The sequence below is a fragment of the Scyliorhinus torazame genome, chromosome 14 (assembly GCF_047496885.1).
Source record: "Scyliorhinus torazame isolate Kashiwa2021f chromosome 14, sScyTor2.1, whole genome shotgun sequence".
Classification (NCBI taxonomy): Eukaryota; Metazoa; Chordata; class Chondrichthyes; order Carcharhiniformes; family Scyliorhinidae; genus Scyliorhinus; species Scyliorhinus torazame.
Genome location: NC_092720.1, coordinates 207,386,600 through 207,407,624, shown reverse-complemented (window position 1 = coordinate 207,407,624; position 21,025 = coordinate 207,386,600). Strand labels below are relative to the sequence as shown.

The 21,025-nt window shown below is 49.0% G+C and overlaps 1 protein-coding gene across 1 annotated transcript in view; it reads right to left on the bottom strand.

Moving 5' to 3' along the window:
- Positions 1-21,025, bottom strand: part of LOC140390396 (complement factor B-like) — a 155,661-nt gene that overhangs the window by 47,351 nt on the left and 87,285 nt on the right. Inside the window, exons 4-7 of the mRNA XM_072475534.1 lie at positions 10,962-11,135; positions 7,980-8,075; positions 4,630-4,772; positions 1,664-1,802 (exon numbers count right to left, since the gene is read on the bottom strand). Of these exons, the coding sequence (XP_072331635.1) occupies positions 1,664-1,802; positions 4,630-4,772; positions 7,980-8,075; positions 10,962-11,135 (552 nt within the window). The remainder of the gene's footprint in view (positions 1-1,663; positions 1,803-4,629; positions 4,773-7,979; positions 8,076-10,961; positions 11,136-21,025) is intronic.

Genomic DNA, 21,025 nt, shown 5'->3' with positions numbered 1-21,025 from the left:
TTGTGGACTAGCCTCAGTAATGGTGAGCACAAAGCTGTCAGCAATCATTGCAAAAAAAACCAAATGGATCATTACTGCCACTTTAAGAAAGTAAATCTGCCCACCCTCCATTTGACACCAGATCGAAAGCAATGTGGTTGATCCTTAACCTTGACTCAGCCAGCCATTCCGCAAAAAGTTTTTTTTTTTTTTTAAAAAGGGTAAGGGGATGACAACAAGAAGAATTTAGTCACATGAGGGGCTTATGGAAACCTGGATCAATTGGAAATATCAAAAACCCACGAGCAGTCGGTCTTCATTGGGGAAGGGTATGAAGAGACACTGAAACAAGACGGCAAAATGGAGTTGCGATACAGAGCAGCCATGACCCACGTCTGTCTTGGGCCAGGCTCAAGGGACCGAATAGCATACTCTGAATAGTCTTCCCTGAGAGATATACAGGGAACAGCCCTTAATGAAACATGTTTCTGTGGGGGATCAAAGCTTCAGAGGGTGGTAGAATTAAAAATGGCATTTAAGAAAAATCCACAGAGACAAAATGGCTGTCAAGTGAATATTTAATATTTATCAAGTGCTTTGGAAGTAGTAAAGCAGCTCACTCAGTCGCTCAGGAGTGATTATCGAACCAAATATCTTTCTTCTTTTAAAAAAAAATTTTGAGTACCTTTTTTCTTTTTTCACGAATTAAGGGGCAATTTGGCGTGGTCAATCTACCTACCCTCCACATCTTTTGGGTTTGTGGGGGTGAGACCCAAGCAGACACGGGGAGAATGTGCAAACTCCATGATGTGACCATCAATTCACACGAGGCGAAGAGTTGAAGCGAACAGTGGTTTTAATCAGCTAGAACTGTGTCCTGCCTGCGACTGCCCTGTACTGAGTGCCGCCTACAGGCTGCAGATCTATACACCTCCCCCGAGGGGGCGGAGCCACTGGCGCAGCCCACAAGGGCATCAACATAATACAATACAATGTAATGCAATACAGTGGCAAATGGTAGCAGTAATACATTCACCACACTCCACACGAACAGTGACCTGGGGCCGGGATCGAGCCCGGGTCCTCAGCGGCGTGAGGCAGCAGTGCTAACCATTGTGCCACCGTGCTGCCCCCTATCGAACCAAACATGACACGCAGCCACATAAGGAGGCATAGGTCAGGTGAGCAAAAGCTCAGCCAAGAGTTGGGCTTCAAAGGGTGCTTTAAGGCTCTCCAAAGATGTGCAGGTTAGGTGGATTGGCTATGATCAATTGCCCCTTAAAGTCCAAAGGTTTGGTGGGTTATGGGGTTACGGGGATAGGGCGGGGAAGTGGGTCCAGGAAGGGTACTCTTTCGGAGGGTCGGTGCAGACTCGATAGGCCAAATGGCCTCCTTCTGCACTTAAGGGATTGTGTGCAAAGAAGGAAAGTGATGTGGAGGGGTCGAGGTAGGGAATTTCAGAGCTTCGGACCCAGGAAGCTGAAGACACAGCCGGCAATGGAACAGCGAATATATTCAGGGATGTTCAAGAAGTCAGAATTGGAAGAGCGCAGAAATGTCCAAGGATTTCAGGGGACTGGGAGAGATAGGAAAGGGGCAAGGTCATAGAGAGATTTGAAAACAAGGATGCGAATCTTGTCAGACCAACAATGTAGGTGATAAATGATGCAAAATATTCACCTACCTTCAAATTTGAGCTCGTTCAGCACATCGACAACAACATCTGAGAATCCCGATTCAAATTGAGCGATATTGATGACTATGTCTGACCGAGACCCAAAGGTCACCACTCCGTAATTGACCGCAACCTCAAATCGACTGATCTGTGAAGTATGAGGAGAGGAAATGGATTACCCCAAAGATCAAAATGGCTGGAAAACCCTCAACACTCAGAAAACCAAAACACTGCAAGAGGATTCAGTCCGTCAATCAGCCTCACCCCGTGTGGGTGACAGCACAGAGATTTGGGCCCATAGCCAAGGCTGTTTGCAGTACTTTGAGGAGTCTTTCAAATGAGGCATAAAATGGAGTCGGTCCACTCAGATAAAGTAATAACACCCATGGCACTGTTTCAAAGACGAGCAGGAAAGTTATTTGCCCGTGACCTGGGTCAACACCTATTCCTCAGTCAATATCGCTAAAAGCAGACTCTCTGGTTATTATTATCATTTGTGGGATCCTGCTGTGCACAAATTAGTCCTACCAGCAAGCCACCCTTGGTGGTGAGTCTATAATATTACGGCTCACATTCCAGGGCATTACAAAGCAACCTGGTCGCAGAGTCTCAGACAGGCGGCACCTAGCGCTCCCTACTGCTGAGGTTGCCTGATGGACAACTGGAAGAATTGGGATTAGCCTTCACTCAATGGGTAGCATGCTTATCTCGGAGTCAAAAGCCCCTGGGTTCGATATTGATGCTCCCCGTGCCGTGCTGACGGAGTACTGCGCTTTTGAAGGTGTTGCCCTTCAGGTGAGATGTTCACCCTGGTCAATAGTTATCCTGCAGTCAACATCACAAAAGTCAGATTATCTGGTCTCTCTCTCTCTCTCGCTCAGCTGCTGTTTTTGGGAGGTTGTGGGATAATTCAGCTGCCGTATTTGAAACAGTATCAATGTACTGGAAAGACTGGAAAGCACGTTGGGACATGCTACAGAAATGAAAGTCCATCGCTCTCACACATTTGCACTGGACAAAAGCCAGCACTGTTTTTTCATTTGGATGTGGGCGTGTCATCCGAGAGTACTGTAGCCATCTGAGATGGCCACCTGCAAAGGACCATGGGAATTATGGCCAACCCAGGACTCAGACAGATACAGAGCCTATGTGTATCTGAAACACAGGTAACCAGACCTGATCAAAACCCCGGCTCGTTTGCATTTTAATGGCCCATTTTCCCAGGACACTAGAACTCCAATCAAGCAACCGGTACAGCCACAGACTGATTGGCGCCACTCCCTTTACTCAGAAAGCCCAACTGCCAAGGTCAATGACCACTAAGGACCCGCCCAGCCACCAAGGCACCCGCCCCTTTATTGGCCGAAATCGAAGACCGTGATCAGAGCCCTGTCGAACTATTGGGTCCAAGGTTAAGGACCGCCCCAAAGAGTGCAAAATCCCAGAGGGATAAAAGAGAGCACAGCCATGTGTTCTGTCTCTTTTGGGTCCGGCCTGTGCCAACCCAATTGCAGCAGGAACAGCCAGCCAAGTTCAAGACCAACGATCGCTACCTGATGGATGAGCCCAGCAGAGACAGAGCCACTTTCTTCGAACCTGCCAAGTGAAATCCAGATAAAGGCCTTATCCATTTGCACAGTGCCGGTCACCCTGAAGTTAAGTATAGCTTATTGTAGCTGATAGGTGTAGTTTAACTCTTAGTAGATATTGTGTTTGCATGTCGAGATAACTCTTGTTTATGTAAATACACCATCTTTTGAACTAACTAGCTGGTTGTGTGGTCATTTGATCGATATAAAGGAAGACTTGTGGTTCACCAACATTATTAATAGTGCAAAAGTACCTTTAAGAAATGGGTGTTTATAAATGGGTATGTATATAAATATCTGTAGTGAGAGTACCTTTAAGAAGTGGGTGTTTACTACTGCAGTGATGTCAGAGAGTGGGTGGAGCTGGGCTGTCTGTCAGCTTTTTATTTTCACTTTAGACATTTTGCTGCAGGGTGGGTTTGGTTTCATTTTAGTTTTGGAGGAGCTGCAATCACAGCAGGATGTGTGTGAATCCCTGCAAGCTTGTGAATGTCCATTTGCTGATTTCAATGTGGTTACTGTTCTCAGGCGTGAATTTAAACCTGAGGTGCTTCTGTTAAAAGGTTTTGTTTTAAGTCTTATGGATGTTAAAAGGAAAGCTCAAGGACTACTTAGTTATGTATCTTTGGGGGTTTGTTGTATTTGAATTGATGGTTGCTAAGATGTTCACTGTATGTTTTAAAAAGGTTCACTTGAGTTCATAGAATAAACATTGTTTTGCTTTAAAAAATACTTTCCCATTTCTGCTGTACCACACCTGTAGAGTGGGCCGTGTGCTCCCCATACCACAATCTATTAAAAGTTGTGGGTCAGGTGAACTCCATGATACACTTTGGGGCTCTCTAAACTCTGGCCCATAACAGGCATCACTGGCTAGGCCAGCACTTGTTGCCTATCCATAACTTCCCCGGTGAGCCACCTCCTTACACCCACAGTGCTGTTAGCGAGGATGCTCCAAGATTCTGATCCAGTGAAGTAATGGCCAATATATTTCCAAATCAGGATGGTGAATGGCTTGGAAGGGAATCTCCAGGTGGTGGTGTTCCCATGTGTCTGCTGACGTTGTCCTTCTAGGTGGGAGAGTTTGGAAGGTGCCATGGGTGGAGCCTTATTGAGGGGCTGCAGTGCATCTTGTAGATGGTGCTCACTGCGGCCACTGTGCATTGGTGGTGGAGGGGGTGCCAATCAAGCCGGGCTGCTTTGTGCTGAATGGTGTTGCGTTTCTTGAATGTTGTTGGAGGTGCACTCAACCAGGAAAGTGGAGAGTATTCCATTACACTCATGACCTGTGTCTTGACGTATGCTGGACAGGCTGCAGTTGAGTGTAGAACACCGTGCAGGAAGCTACAACCTGGAGTCAGATAACACGCCAAGGCTATCTCTTACCATGTCAATAAAGGAGGTGAGAGCATTTCTCGCTTCATGGAATTCCTCTTTCTTAATACTTCCAGAAACATCCAAGATAATGTAAATGTGAAGTTTCTGACCTTGGCCCAGAACGAGCCTCCGGCCATAGGAACCTGGGGAATCTAAGAAACGTTTATCAGATCAGGCTTTGGTCCTTCATAACACTTACTCCATTTCATGTAGTACATCACAATAGCAGAAGCCTCTCAATGGGTCACCTATAGGGTATTCACCTCGGGTCATCATGTCATTCGAGCCAACATTAGTGTCGAGGGAACATGGATCTCTCTATATCCACCCCATTCCTTCCCTATTCCCAATTATTCTCATCCATCCTCATTACCGTCAGTTGGGAGCCTCAGTTGGCAGCTCTTTTGCCTCTCGGCCAGCAGGTTGTGTGTTCAACATCCCATCCAGGCTGCTCAACGTAAGAAACAGGAACAGGAGCAGGCCATTCAGCCCCTCAAGCCTGTTGCCCCATTCTGATTGTGGCCTCAACCCCCACTCTCTTGTCTGCCCCCGTCCCACCCCATAACCCTTGACTCCCTAAAATCTAACTAACTCAACCTTGAATGTATTCAATGACCCAGCCTCGACTGCTGTCTGGGAGGGGAAAATTCCACAGACGAATGACCCTCTGGGAGAAGAAATTCCCCTTCCCTAAAAATGGAGATCCATTAATTTGAATCTGTGCTCCCTAGTTCTAGCTTCCCCAATGAGGGGAAAGCAGTCGCTCTGTATCCACCCTGTCAAAGCCCCCTCAGAATCTTGTGTGTCTCGATTAGATCACCTCTCATTATTCTGAGCTCCAATGAATACAGGGCCAACCTTTCCTCATAAGATAAACCCCTCATCCCGTGAGTCAACTTAGTGAACCTTCTCTGAACTGCTTCCAATGTGAGTATGTCCCTCCTTAAGGTGACTGTAACTGGTCATGGTATTCCAGGTGTGGTGTCATAGCAAGACGTCCCGACTTTTATACTCCATCCTCACTACAATGAAGCCCAACATTCTGCTTGACTTCCAATAACTTGCATGCAGACTTTTTATAATTCGTATCGAAGGACAGCCAGGTATCAACCGAGATGCTGCCTTCTCTCCAAGGTGGATGTAAAAGATCCCACAGCGCTATGTTGAAGAACATCAGGGAGGTTATGCCCGAAATCCTGGACAATAATTATCCCTCAATCAACACCCCAAAAACACACCACCTGACCATTGTCGAATTGATGTCTGGGAGATTTACTGAGTTTCCTACTTCACAGTGGTGCTTTACTGGCTGGAAAGCATTTTCACATTTCCTGTGGCCATTGTAGTGATCTCTATAGGTGCATGCACACAAGGGGTTAATGGGTAAATAGCAGCATCACATGATCACTAGAGGGCTGGACCAACAGGGGTATAAAAAGCAGCCACACAGGGCCTCTCTCTCTCTCTTGTGGGTGTACTGGGAACAGGGCAACATCTGAATCACATAGAAAGTTAGTGGAGTTACATTAAGTTATTATTGTCAAATCTTGTTACCCAATTCCTAGATTCCATGTTAAGGTAAAGAACTCATGCATTTATAGTTATAGTTACTCAATAAATATTTGTTGTCACTGGACGAGTTTGAGTCTTCTTCAACAAGATTCAGAGGACCTCACCATCAACCAAGGACTGAGTAACATGTTATCGACCACGCAGGTAACACAACAGCCGTAACAGGCACCAAGGGGGATTTTTTGCAGGCGGGGGTTTGCCATTGGCAGGAGTGGAAGATCCTGCTGGCCGAGAACAACAGAAAATTCCCTCCCCCTATATATAAATGCAAGTCTTTCTTTTCCCTCTCTCCCATCCTACCCAATGTTATATTCTATGATATGCTATCCTTTATAGTCCTATCTTTTTGTCTCAATGGGTCTACCTGTGTACAGTGTGGGTATATAGCCATTAGAATAGATTTGAATACAATTAAATCTATAGAACATTACAGCGCAGTACAGGCCCTTCGGCCCTCGATGTTGCGCCGACCTGTGAAACCACTCTTAAGCCCATCTACACTATTCCCTTATTGTCCATATGTCTATCCAATGACCATTTGAATACCCTTAGTGTTGGCGAGTCCACTACTGTTGCAGGCAGGGCATTCCACACCCTTACTACTCTCTGAGTAAAGAACCTACCTCTGACATTGATGGGCCGAATGGCCTCCTTCTGCACTGTAGGGATTCTACGAGTCTGTACCAACCCTCTAAAAAAGAAATCTACCCAGTCACACTTCCTCACTGTTATAACCTGCCTACTTACGATTGGCTGGGGACTAATGACTATCCCACAATCCTGTGGGAGTATGAGCTTCCCCAATGAGGGGGGCGGACAAACTCCTAGTATAAATAAGCTGGCCAGTTCAGGAACCAGGAGGAAGGAGAAGGTAGCAAGGGAAGTTACTGCTACTGTTATGTATATATGTTATAGTAAATAAATGTTATTATTTTGTATCCTTAAAACTAGTGCTGGATTCTTCGTGGCCCTTACAAAACTCACCGTATCCTTATAACCCAACCTAATCTGCACATCCCTAGACACTAAGGGGCAATTTAGCATGGCCAATCCACCTAACCTGCACATCTTTGGACTGTGGGAGGAAACCGGAGCACCTGGAGAAACCCACACAGACACAGGGAGAATGTGCAAATTCCACAGAAACAGTTGCCCAAGTCCGGAATTGAACCTAGGACCCCGGAGCTGTGAGGCAGCAGTGCTAACCACTCCACGCCATCCCATTTCTAAATCTTTCCCTGAAACTCTGACTCTAATCTTATACATACTGTTTTGCACAGTTTACTAGTTCCCTATGTTTATTAGCACCTCTAACTTAATGAAACGTCTGTGGGAAAAGGCCATGCACTGGCAACCTGTGTTGGACAGTGAGCACAGAGGTGATAGGATCGCTAGTGAAGACAGTGTTTTGGATGAACTCAGGTTTACGGTGTGCAGGATGTGAGTGACCAATCTCGGTTGCATTGGGATAGGAGAGGCTAGAGGTAAAGAAGGTAGTAATGAGGGTTTCAGCAATTGATGGGCTGAGGTGGAGGCTGTGGTGGGGGGGTGAAGTTGAATGATGTTATGGAGGTGGAAATTGGCGTTTTTAGTGCTAGTGTGAATAAAGAGTCAGAAACGCATCAGATGTGACACTGAGGCGTTGATTTATCTCGGGCTTCTGCCAGGGAAAGAGATGCAGTGGGGACCTCAGACGTCACCTATCTGAAACCCTCACCCAAGCCACCCTGTTACTCCCAGAAGCTACACCTGCAGTAAAATATCGAGAACCAAATCGAGTTCCTCACCACTTTTCTTTACGACGTTCGACTCACTCAGGATGCGTGTAAATGAGGCAGAGAAATGAGAAGCCACTTCCTCCGGCAAGTCAAAGGAATGCTTGTCTGAAATCAGAGATGTCAAATTAAAACAAAGCCCTTCCATTCAAGCATGAACGTTCTTTTTCTCAGTAGAACACACACGGCAGGTTTTGATCTGATGAGGAGCTGTCAATCATAGCAAGTGTATTTATAAACATCATAGTTAGCATCAAAGCACGGTACTTGAGATGCATTCAGGTGTGAAGGGAAAGATAGATAAACAATCCACCAAGCAGCTGTGTCTGGACCAGTACAACTGTCAATCACTGGCTAAGGCAATGTATTGCTGAGTGAAATTGAATGAAAAACCTGCATTTCAAAGGCTGTCAAGGGATTTGAAGTCCTTTGAAGTGTACTTGACCTTTGAGGAAGCGACTGACACTTGTAACAGCTGCTGCTTAAACACATTTGTCTGAGGCAGTGGCTGTTGGGGAAGGGTAAGTGAAAATGCAGTGATTTCTCACTCTGCTGCCTAGAATGCTCTTCAGCTTTCAGCCAGGCTGACTAATGTAGGTCTCTGATATGGGGATCTCTGATGTGGGGATCTCTGATGTGGGGGTCTCTGATGTGGGGGTCTCTGATGTGGGGGTCTCTGATATGGGGATCTCTTATGAGATGGCTGAGGGGTCAGTTATTGTGGTTGGGTCACCCTCATGCAGGCTGGTGTAGTGGGGGCGCGCTGAGCCATTATTCCCGTGGTGGGAGGGAGGATGTCCCTACTTGTCAGCAAGGGGCGGGGGGCTGGTCTAACATTGTGGGGGAAGGGAGGCTTGCAAGCGGACCTCAGAATCGGACCTCAAAATGGCGGCCCTAAACCGAGATTCTGACTAGCTCCCCCATGCATAAATTAACACGCTGAAGAAGAGAGACTCCCATATCGGGCCCGGCTCTTAGTCCAGCGGAGACCAGCAGAGATTCTTTGCTGGGGGGGAGCACTTAGGTGCCAGAACAATCCTGGCCATTAGTTCAGACGACCAAAAGCATCTTTAAAGATGGAACGTTTGAGGTGCAGAGGGATAGGGAGTGAATTCCGGGGTTTTCATCCCATGGCCACCTATGATGGAGCTATTAAAATTGGGGATGCGTAAGAGAAAGAGAGGATTGAAGACATCTCGGATGGTTGAGTGGTTGGAGGAGATTACGGAGTTAGAGAGGGCCGCACGATCAAGGATGGTGTTTTAAATCAAGGGTACAAACATTAAAATTGAGCTATTGCTTGACCAGGAGCCAGTGTAGTTCAGCGCGCAAAGGGGGGGCGGGGGAGGGGGGGTGTGTGGTGATAGGGGAATGGGACTTGATGAGAGTTGAGGCACTTGCTGCAGACATTTGGATTACCTCAGGTACGGGAAGGCAGTGGCGTTGTGGTAACGTCATTGGCCTAGTAGTACAGAGGCCCAGGCTAATCCTCTGAGGACATGGGTTCAAATCTAGTGGAATTGAAATTCATTGAAACTAAAAACCCATCTAAATCTGCCAGTCCGGCCTACATGTGACTCTAGCCGACAGCCATGTGGAGGGCCCTCCAGCAAGCCACTCAGTTCAAGGGCTGCCATAACCTCCACGAGACCCACGGGGATGACCTGATTGATCTCCCCATGGGGTCCGTGGAATACAAGGTCCTCCCGCTGCAGGGCGCAGTCCTATGAGGGCGGGGGGGGGGGCGGCGGAGTGGGGGGGGAGCGGGGGGTGGGGGGCGGTGATCATTGATTCAGACAGATAAAAGCCAGCCAAGACTGGAACCGGCATCTTCGGATGGCCCTGCCTAAAACTGGATCTACTGCCCACCGCAGTTTAACTAAATAAATCTTCAAGTTTGAGCCTTCTTGGGACTCCAGTGAATTTTATACTGGCAACAAGGAAAAATGAAACTACAGGCTGTGATTCTGAGCGTCTGGAGCATGGCTGAATTTCACCACAAGGGAGCAAGGCCAGAATAAATTTTAAAATGCTCTTCGGGAGGCTCGAAGCTTTTGACGCAAGCGTAGAAGGCTGGGCCCAGGACGCTGAGTGGATGCGCTTTTTTTTTTGTGGTGAACGGCATTACAGGAGATGACCACCAAACGGTGATACTCCTGACTGCCTGTGGGGGGCCCTGACCTTTAGCGTCATCAAAACCGACCCTGCGGCCACAGATTCAAAAACCTTCAACGAGCTGGTAGCACTTGTGGTGGACCGTTATGACCCCTGTATAGAGTTGCAGATTCAACTCAGCCTGGTGAACCCCGGGAGTCATAGAGTCATAAAGCACAGTAAAGGCCCTTCGGCCATCACGCCTGCGGTCAGAAAGTAACCGCCTAACCATTCTAAATGAAATGGACAAACTTAATTTCATTTCTGAGGCTCCACCCCCCCCCCCCAGTACAGAGCTTCAATTATTGAGTTTTATTGGTCCAGCCACAGCTGCTTGGTGGATTGTTTATATTTCTTTCCCTTCACGCCTGAATGCATCTGAAGTACCTACTTCTTACTACAATGTTTACAAACACACTTGCTATGATTGACAGCTCCTCATTAAACCCAACAGAGACTGAAGACACTCTCGGGCAATTCAGACAGAGTTACTACACGGGAAAACCAACTACACGGGAAAACCAATGATCGAGGGGGAGCACACCTTTATACAATTGCTTCATCCATTGAAAACAGTAAAGAGTAAATCAGGCAGAAGATTAGGATAGAAATTGATCCAGGAGTTCCTGTACGAGCAGCTTCCTTAAATTTGATCACAAAATGCACTCCTTCATTCCTTCACCCTGAACTATCTTCAGCCCAGAACTGAAAGTCCAATCAGAAAGTTTATCATTTAGTAAAACAATTGATTAAATTTCAGAGCTGGTTTTTCAATTTCACACGATCAATTAAATGGATTACAATGATCAGAGGACATCCATGCAGTTGAAGACCACTCACGCTCGCAGGTGGGTTCTGATCCGGTCCATTCACCAGTCTCCAGGCAGATTCTCTCATTTGAGCCAATCAGAGCAAGACTGTCAAGGCACACGTATTTGACTTTATTGTCCGTGCCGTAGCTCGTCCCAGATTTCACACTCCCTGCTGGAATCCCGGGATTCGGACAGGTGTCCACTGAGAGCAGAGAGGGGATTGTTTCATCAATAAAATATCGCAGAGCTCGCACTTCTCTTACACAACAAAAATGTATCTCATACAGCCCCATTATACATCATACAGCTCCAATATATATCACACAACCCATTATACATCACACAGCTCCAATACATATCACACAGCTCCAATACATATCACACAGCTCCAATACATATCACCCAGCTCCAATATATATCACACTGCCCCATTCTACACCACACAGCTCCAATATATATCACACAGCTCCAATATATATCACACAGCCCCATTCTACACCACACAGCTCCAATATATATCACACAGCTCCAATATATATCACACAGCTCCAATATGTATCACACAGCTCCACTATGTATCACACAGCCCCATTCTACACCACACAGCTCCAATATATATCACACGGCTCTATTATATACCACACAGCTCCAATATATATCACACAGCCCCATTCTACACCACACAGCTCCAATATATATATCACACAGCTCCAATATATATTGTACAGCTCCATTATACATCACAAAGCTCCAATGTATATCACACAGCCCCATTATACATCACACAGCTCCAATATATATCACACAGCTCCAATATATATCACACGGCCCCATTATACACCACACAGCTCCAACATGTATCACACAGCCCCATTATATACCGCACAGCCCCATTATAAACCACACAGCTCTATCATACATCACACAGCCCCATTATACATCACACAGCACCATTATACATCACACAGCCCCATTATACACCACACAGCCCCATTATACACCACACAGCCCCATTATACACCACACAGCCCCATTATACATCACACTGCCCCATTATACACCACACAGCTCCGATACATATCACGCAGCCCCATTATACACCACACAGCTCCATTATACATCACACAGCTCCAATATATATCACACAGCCCCATTCTACACCACACAGCACCAATACATATCACACAGCTCCAATATATATCACACAGCCCCATTATACATCACACAGCTCCAATATATATCACACAGCACCATTATACATCACACAGCCCCATTATACACCACACAGCCCCATTATATATCACACAGCCCCATTATACATCACACAGCTCCAATATATATCACACAGCCCCATTCTACACCACACAGCACCAATACATATCACACAGCTCCAATATATATCACACAGCCCCATTATACATCACACAGCTCCAATATATATCACACAGCCCCATTCTACACCACACAGCTCCAATATATATCACACAGCTCCAATATATATCACACAGCCCCATTATACACCACACAGCTCCAATATATATCACACAGCCCCATTATACACCACACAGCTCAATATACATCACACAGCTCCAATATATATCACACAGCCCCATTATACACCACACAGCTCCAATATATATCACACAGCCCCATTCTACACCACACAGCTCCAATATATATCACCCAGCTCCAATACATATCACCCAGCTCCAATATATATCACACAGCTCCAATATATATCACACAGCCCCATTATACACCACACAGCTGCAATATATATCACACAGCTCCAATACATATCACCCAGCTCCAATATATATCACACAGCTCCAATATATATCACACAGCCCCATTATACACCACACAGCTCCAATATACATCACACAGCTCCAATATATATCACCCAGCTCCAATACATATCACCCAGCTCCAATATATATCACACAGCTCCAATATATATCACACAGCCCCATTATACACCACACAGCTCCAATATATATCACACAGCTCCAATATATGTCACCCAGCTCCAATATATATCACACAGCCCCATTCTACACCACACAGCACCAATACATATCACACAGCTCCAATATATATCACACAGCCCCATTCTACACCACACAGCTCCAATATATATCACACAGCTCCAATATATATCACACAGCCCCGTTATACACCACACAGCTCCAACATATATCACACAGCCCCATTCTACACCACACAGCTCCAATATATATCACACAGCTCCAATATATATCACACAGCCCCATTATACACCACACAGCTCCAATATATATCACACAGCCCCATTCTACACCACACAGCTCCAATATATATCACACAGCTCCAATATATATCACACAGCTCCAATATATATCACACAGCCCCATTCTACACCACACAGCTCCAATACATATCACACAGCTCCAATATATATCACACAGCCCCGTTATACACCACGCAGCTTCATTATACATCACACAGCTCCAATATATACCACACAGCCCCGTTATACACCACGCAGCTTCATTATACACCACACAGCTTCAGTATACACCACACAGCTTCAGTATACACCACACAGCTTCAGTATACACCACACAGCTTCAGTATACACCACACAGCTTCAGTATACACCACACAGCTTCATTGTACACCACACAGCTTCATTGTACACCACACAGCTTCAGTATACACCACACAGCTTCATTATACATCACACAGCTTCATCATACACCACACAGCTTCATCATACACCACACAGCTTCATCATACACCACACAGCTTCATTATACACCACACAGCTTCAGTATACACCACACAGCTTCATTGTACACCACACAGCTTCATTGTACACCACACAGCTTCATTATACACCACACAGCTTCATTATACACCACACAGCTCCATTATACACGCACAGCTTCAGTATACACCACACAGCTTCATTATATATCACACAGCTTCATTATACACCGCACAGCTTCATTATACACCACACAGCTTCATTATACACCACACAGCTTCAGTATACACCACACAGCTTCATTGTACGCCACACAGCTTCAGTATACACCACACAGCTTCATTGTACACCACACAGCTTCATTATACACCACACAGCTTCATTGTACACCACACAGCTTCATTGTACACCACACAGCTTCAGTATACACCACACAGCTTCAGTATACACCACACAGCTTCATTGTACACCACACAGCTTCATTATACACCACACAGCTTCATTATACACCACACAGCTTCATTATACACCACACAGCTTCAGTATACACCACACAGCTTCAGTATACACCACACATCTTCATTGTACACCACACAGCTTCATTATACACCACACAGCTTCATTATACACCACACAGCTTCATTATACACCACACAGCTTCATTATACACCACACAGCTCCAATATATATCACACAGCCCCATTATACACCACACAGCTTCATTATACACCACACAGCTTCATTATACACCACACAGCTTCATTGTACACCACACAGGTTCATTGTACACCACACAGGTTCATTGTACACCACACAGCTTCATTGTACACCACACAGGTTCATTATACACCACACTCTTCATTATACACCACACAGCTTCATTATACACCACACAGCGTCAGTATACACCACACAGCTTCATTATACACCACACAGCTTCATTATACACCACACAGCTTCATTGTACACCACACAGGTTCATTGTACACCACACAGCTTCAATGTACACCACACAGCTTCAATGTACACCACACAGCTTCATTGAGGTACCCTCAATAATGATGCTTAGAGATTAAACTGTAAAGAAGGCTTTATTAGGCTAATAACTATGCTACAGATTTGGACGAGAGCTGACTGCTATACAGACCATGAGGCAGGCCTTTATGTATGGCTCCCAGATGGGCGGAGCCAGAGGCGGAGTCCCCAGGGTTCCAAGCCTGGTCTTAAAGGGGACATCACCTTACATGAGGATAAGGCAGTAACCGTTCATCACATTCACCCCCTGTTTAAAAAGGAGTCCGGCGGGGGTGAAGTGCCATCATAGGTCCATCCGCCTCGGCGGCCGGATCGTCCTCCTCGATCTCCTCAATTCGGGCGGTGGTGCGGCGGGCACGGACGTCCCGGTTGAGGGCACATCCGGGAGCACAGCGGTCGGAGCTTCGGTCCGGGTCGGGGCAGAGGAACTAGGCAGGGCCGGGGGTAGCGGAGCCGGCGCCGGCGGGGTGTGTAAAGGAGGGGCGCAAGGGGGGGCGCACGGTAGGAGCTCACCAACGGGTGGTAGGGCCGGAAGAGGGTGTGTTGTAGGGGGCGACGGGTCCTGCAGGGGAGCGGTGCGGGAAGGGGCGTCTGTGGTGGAGGATCCAGCGGGCGCCAGATCCCGGAGGGAAAACGTATCTTGCCTGCCGTCGGAGTACTCCACGTAGGCGTAACTGGGGTTGGCGTGGAGCAGTCTGACCTTTTCAACTAGGGGGTCCGTTTTATGGCTCCTCGCGTGCCTCCGGAGAAGAACAGGTCCCGGAGCCGTCAGCCAAGGTGGAAGCGAGACCCCGGAGGTAGACTTCCTGGGGAAGAGAAACAATCGGTCATGAGGGGTCTCATTTGTGGCCGTGCAGAGGAGTGACCTAATGGAGTGTAGGGCATCGGGTAGGACCTCCTGCCAGCGGGTGGTTGGGAGATTTCTCGACCGCAGGGCCAGAAGAACAGCCTTCCACACGGTTGCGTTCTCCCTCTCCACCTGCCCGTTTCCCCGTGGGTTATAGCTGGTCGTTCTGCTCGAGGCGATGCCTTTGCTGAGCAGATACTGACGCAGTTCATCGCTCATGAACGATGTACCCCGGTCGCTGTGGATATAAGCAGGGAAACCGAACAGGGTGGAGATGCTGTGCAGTGCCTTAATCACCGTGGCTGAGGTCATGTCGGTGCAGGAAATGGCGAATGGGAAACGGGAGAACTCATCGATCATGGTGAGGAAATAGGCATAACGGTTGGTGGACGGGAGGGGCCCCTTGAAGTCCACGCTCAGTCGCTCAAAGGGGCCCGAGGCCTTCACGAGCCGAACCTTGTCTGGCCAATAGAAGTGCGGTTTGCACTCCGCACAGACCTGGCAGGCCCTGACCATGGCCTTGACCTCCTTGGTTGAGTAAGGTAGGTTGCGGGACTTGATGAAATGGACGAGCCGGGTAACCCCCGGGTGGCAGAGGTCATTGTGGATGGCTTGCAGGCGGCCCTCCTGCGCGTTGGCGCATGTGCCGCGGGACAGGGCATCTGGGGGCTCGTTGAGCTCCCCTGGACGATACTTGATATCGTACGAGTAGGTGGAGAGTTCGATCCTCCACCTCAAAATTTTATCGTTTTTTATTTTGCCCCGTTGCGTGTTATCGAACATATAGGCGACCGACCGTTGGTCGGTGACGAGGGTAAACCTCCTACCGGCGAGGTAGTGTCTCCAGCACCGCACAGCCTCCACAATGGCTTGTGCCTCCTTTTCGACTGCAGAGTGTCGAATCTCGGAGGCGGTGAGGGTTCGGGAGAAGAACACTACTGGTCTGCCTCCTTGATTGAGGGTAGCAGCCAGGGCGATGTCTGATGCATCGCTCTCTACCTGGAAAGGGATGGTTTCGTCCACCGCGTGCATGGCGGCCTTGATGATGTTGGCCTTGATGCGGTTGAAGGCCAATTGAGCCTCAGCCGAGAGGGGAAAAGTGGTGGTCTTTAGGAGTGGGCGGGCTTTGTCAGCATACTTGGGGACCCACTGGGCGTAATAGGAGAAAAGCCCCAAGCACCGTTTGAGGGCCTTGAGGCTGCGGGGGAGAGGGAGTTCCTTAAGGGGGCGCATGCGGTCGGGGTCGGGACCTAGGACCCCGTCTTCCACAACATAGCCGAGGATGGCCAGCCGGGTGGTGTGGAAAACGCATTTGCCCTCGTTATAGGTCAGGTTAAGGGCTCGGGCGGTCTGGAGGAACTTTTTGAGGTTAGCGTCATGGTCCTGCTGATCATGGCCGCAGATGGTGACATTGTCCAAGTACGGGTATGTAGCCCGCAAACCGTACTGGTCCACCATTTGGTCCATCGCCCTTTGAAAGACGGAGACCCCATTTGTGACACCAAAGGGGACCCTGAGGAAGTGGAAGAGCTGGCCGGCTGTTTGAAGGCAGTATAGAGGCGGTCTTTTGGTCGGATGGGGAGCTGGTGGTAGGCAGATTTGAGGTCGACCATGGAAAAGACTCGGTATTGGGCGATCCGATTTACCATTTCTGCGATGCGAGGAAGGGGGTACGCATCAAGCTGCGTGAATCGGTTTATGGTCTGGCTATAATCCACGACCATCCGTTTCTTCTCCCCGGACCGGACTACCACCACTTGCGCTCTCCAAGGGCTGTTGCTAGCCTCGATGACCCCCTCTCCCAGTAAACGCTGGACCTCTGACTTGATAAAAGCCATATCTTGGGCACTGTAGCGTCGGCTCTTGGTGGTGACGGGCTTACAGTCGGGAGTGAGGTTAGCGAATAGCGAGGGGGGTGCGACTTTCAGTGTCGCAAGGCAGCACACCGTGAGGGGGGGCAAGGGTCCGCCAAACTTCAGTGTCAGGCTTCGGTGGCTGCACTGCACATCCTGTCCGAGCAGCAGGGGGGCACAGAGGTGAGGGAGGATATAAAATTTGAAACGGGTGTATTTGGCACCCTGGATCGAGAGATCCGCAATACAGTACCCCGTGATTTGTACCGAGTGGGACCCAGATGCGAGGGCTATGGTTTGGGATGTGGGATGGGTGCGTAGGGAGCAGCGCCTTACCGTTTCATGGTGGATAAAGCTCTCCGTGCTCCCGGAGTCGAAGAGGCATGCAGTGTCGTGCCCGTTGACCTGGACCTGCATCATGGAGTTCTGCAGGTGTTTTGGCCGAGTTTGATCGAGGGTGATCGCACCCAGTCGCGGGTAGTCGGAGTCGTAAAATGGCCGCTGCCGTTGGTCACACGTGTCGGGTCGAGAAGATGGCCGCCGACCAGATGGCCGCTCCCATGATTCGCACGAGGCTGATGACGCGTCAGACGAGGACGTGTCGGGTCGGTGCGCAGCAGCATTGCGAGGCCTGCGGGCCTGAGAGCCTGATTTTCGGGCCGGCTGTTCTTTGTTTTTCTGGCCCCTGGGTCTGGTCAGGCAGACCCTCGCAAAGTGCCCTTTCTTCCCGCAGTCGCTGCAGATCGCGGAGCGGGCTGGGCAGCGTGGGCGTGGGTGCTGGCCCTGCCCGCAGAAGTAGCAAGGTGTGCCCCCATGGTGAGCGGGTCGCAGCGTGGCGCAGGCCTGTAATACGGGCGAGTCTGAGGAAGTCCGGGGGGGCTGGCAGAGTCCGCGGGGTACGTACCCAAGTTATGTCGGGCCACCTCCAGCGAGGAGGCGAGCGTTAGCGTCTCCTGGAGGTCTTTTGCCCCGTTTTCCAGCAGTCGCTGCCGTATGTAGGTCGAGCGGATGCCGGACACGAAAGAATCTCTGATGTGCAGGTTCATATGGACTTCCCCTGTCACATCCTGATGGTCACAGTCCCTGGCCAGCGCGGTGAGTTTCTCAACAAACTCGTCGAGCGATTCCCCCGGGCGCTGCCGGCAGGTAGAGAGCAGATGCCGGGCGTGCACCTCATTGACGGGTTTGACAAACCGCTTGCGGAGCAACTCAATCGCTTCCTCATAAGTCGTCGCCTTTTCGAGCGTGGCGGAGATTCTGTGACTCACCCGGGCGTGGAGTAGACGCAGCTTGCGTGGCCCCAGGATGGGAGTCTCTGCGGAGTCCAGGTAGGCCTCGAAGCACCGCAGCCAGTATTTAAAAATTTCCTTTGCCTCCGGCGTTCGTGCTTCCAGATTGAGCTTCTCTGGTTTTAGGCCTGCGTCCATCCTGAATCTAGTTTAGCCTAATAAATTGAGGTCCCCTCAATAATGATGCTTAGAGATTAAACTGTAAAGAAGGCTTTATTAGGCTAATAACTATGCTACAGATTTGGACGAGAGCTGACTGCTATACAGACCATGAAGCAGGCCTTTATGTATGGCTCCCAGATGGGCGGAGCCAGAGGCGGAGTCCCCAGGGTTCCAAGCCTGGTCTTAAAGGGGACATCACCTTCCATGATGATGAGGAAGTAACCGTTCTTCACATTCATTATACACCACACAGCTTCATTGTACACCACACAGCTTCATCATACACCACACAGCTTCATCATACACTGTGGTGTTGGGTGTTCTAACACACAGAAGAGCCAACACAGTTGCATATGGTACAACACTTGTTTATTTAAACTCACTATTTACAACTTGGTCTTTGCACTCTGCACGTGGGGGGCTCCCTGCTTGTTGTGTTTCAACAGCTCTTTCATGCTTCCTTCTCCCCAGACCTACTGACCTCCAGGTGTCGTGCTCGTGCTTTTTATGTGGTTGGTGTTCTTGTCTGTGATTGGTTGTGGTGTTGTGTACTCTGATTTGCCTGTTAGTGTGTCCATCATGATGTGTGTGTTTGAATATCATGACATCCCCCCTTTTTACAAAGATATGTGCCTACGTGGTAATAAATATGATCGTGACGTGAGTGCATCTAAGAGTGTGTGTGTGTCGTGTGCAGCATGTGTCTATGACGGAACTATGTACATGGGGCGATGTCGAGTGCGTCACATGAATCCAGTTGTACCATAACATAACAGAAATGCGAACGAGAGAAGAAGAAAAAAATTTTGAACAGTTGTCCAGTCAGACGACATCTGGAACGATAAACAACAACAGGTTATCATGTAAAATTGTCCAACTTATTAAACATATGAACTGTATTATAAGTCCATTCTAATGGGTTTGCGACGAATTCGGGTTGACCGCCTTAAGGGTGGATCAAGAACCACCGGCTGCTGTGCAGGCATGGCCATGGGTGGCGATGGAAAGGGCGTGATGTGCGGCAGCTCCACAAAGTCATCCTCGGAAGCCTGTTGAGGATCTGGCGTGTTGTGTGGCTGTGAACGTGGAAGTCGGCGAAGGGCGCGCCGATTGCGGCGACGCACGGAACCATCCGGCATGCGAACCAGGAACGAGCGGGGAGCCACTTGTCGGAGGACTTCGGCCGGTGCTGACCAGCCACCATACGGTTGATGGACGCGTACTTTGTCTCCGGAGGACAGGGGGGGCAGGTCCGTCGCTCGTGTGTCGTACCGACCTTTCTGGCGATCACGCTGCAGTTGCATGTCCCGAAGAACCGCCTCATGGTCTGTTGTCGGTGCCAGGACGGAAGGTACCGTCGTCCTGAGGGAGCGACCCATTAGTAGCTGCGCTGGCGAGAGGCCCGTGGATAACGGGGCCGATCGATAGGCCAGCAAGGCAAGGTTAAAGTCCGATCCGGCATCAGCCGCCTTGCACAGGAGCCGCTTTGCGATGTGGACACCCTTTTCAGCCTTCCCGTTCGATTGTGGATGCAGAGGGCTGGATGTCACATGAGTGAAACCATATGCTGCGGCAAAGGACGACCATTCACGGCTGGCAAAACAAGGTCCATTGTCTGACATGACAGTCCTTGGAATGCCATGGCGAGCAAACGTTTCCTTGCAGGCCCCAATGACTGCGGACGACGTCAGATCATGGAGAGGCATGACTTCCGGGTAGTTTGAGAAGTAGTCTATAATAACAATGTAATCTCTGCCGAGCGCGTGAAATAGGTCAACACCCACCTTCGCCCAGGGGGACGTCACCATCTCGTGTGGTAGAAGTGTTTCCGGAGGTTGCGCCGGCTGAAACCTCTGACAGGTTGTGCAGTTGAGCACCATGTTGGCTATGTCTTCATTAATACCCGGCCAATATACCGCCGCCCGGGCCCTTCGTCTGCATTTTTCGACACCCAAGTGGCCTTCGTGTAGTTGACGAAGAATCATCTGGCGCACACTGTGTGGAATGACGATCCTATGCGATTTCATAAGGACCCCGTCTATATTGGTGAGATCATCTCGCACATTGTAAAACTGGGGGCACTGCCCTTTTAGCCACCCTTCCGTCATGTGGCGCATCACTCGCTGCAGCAGAGGGTCAGTCGCCGTCTCTGCGCGT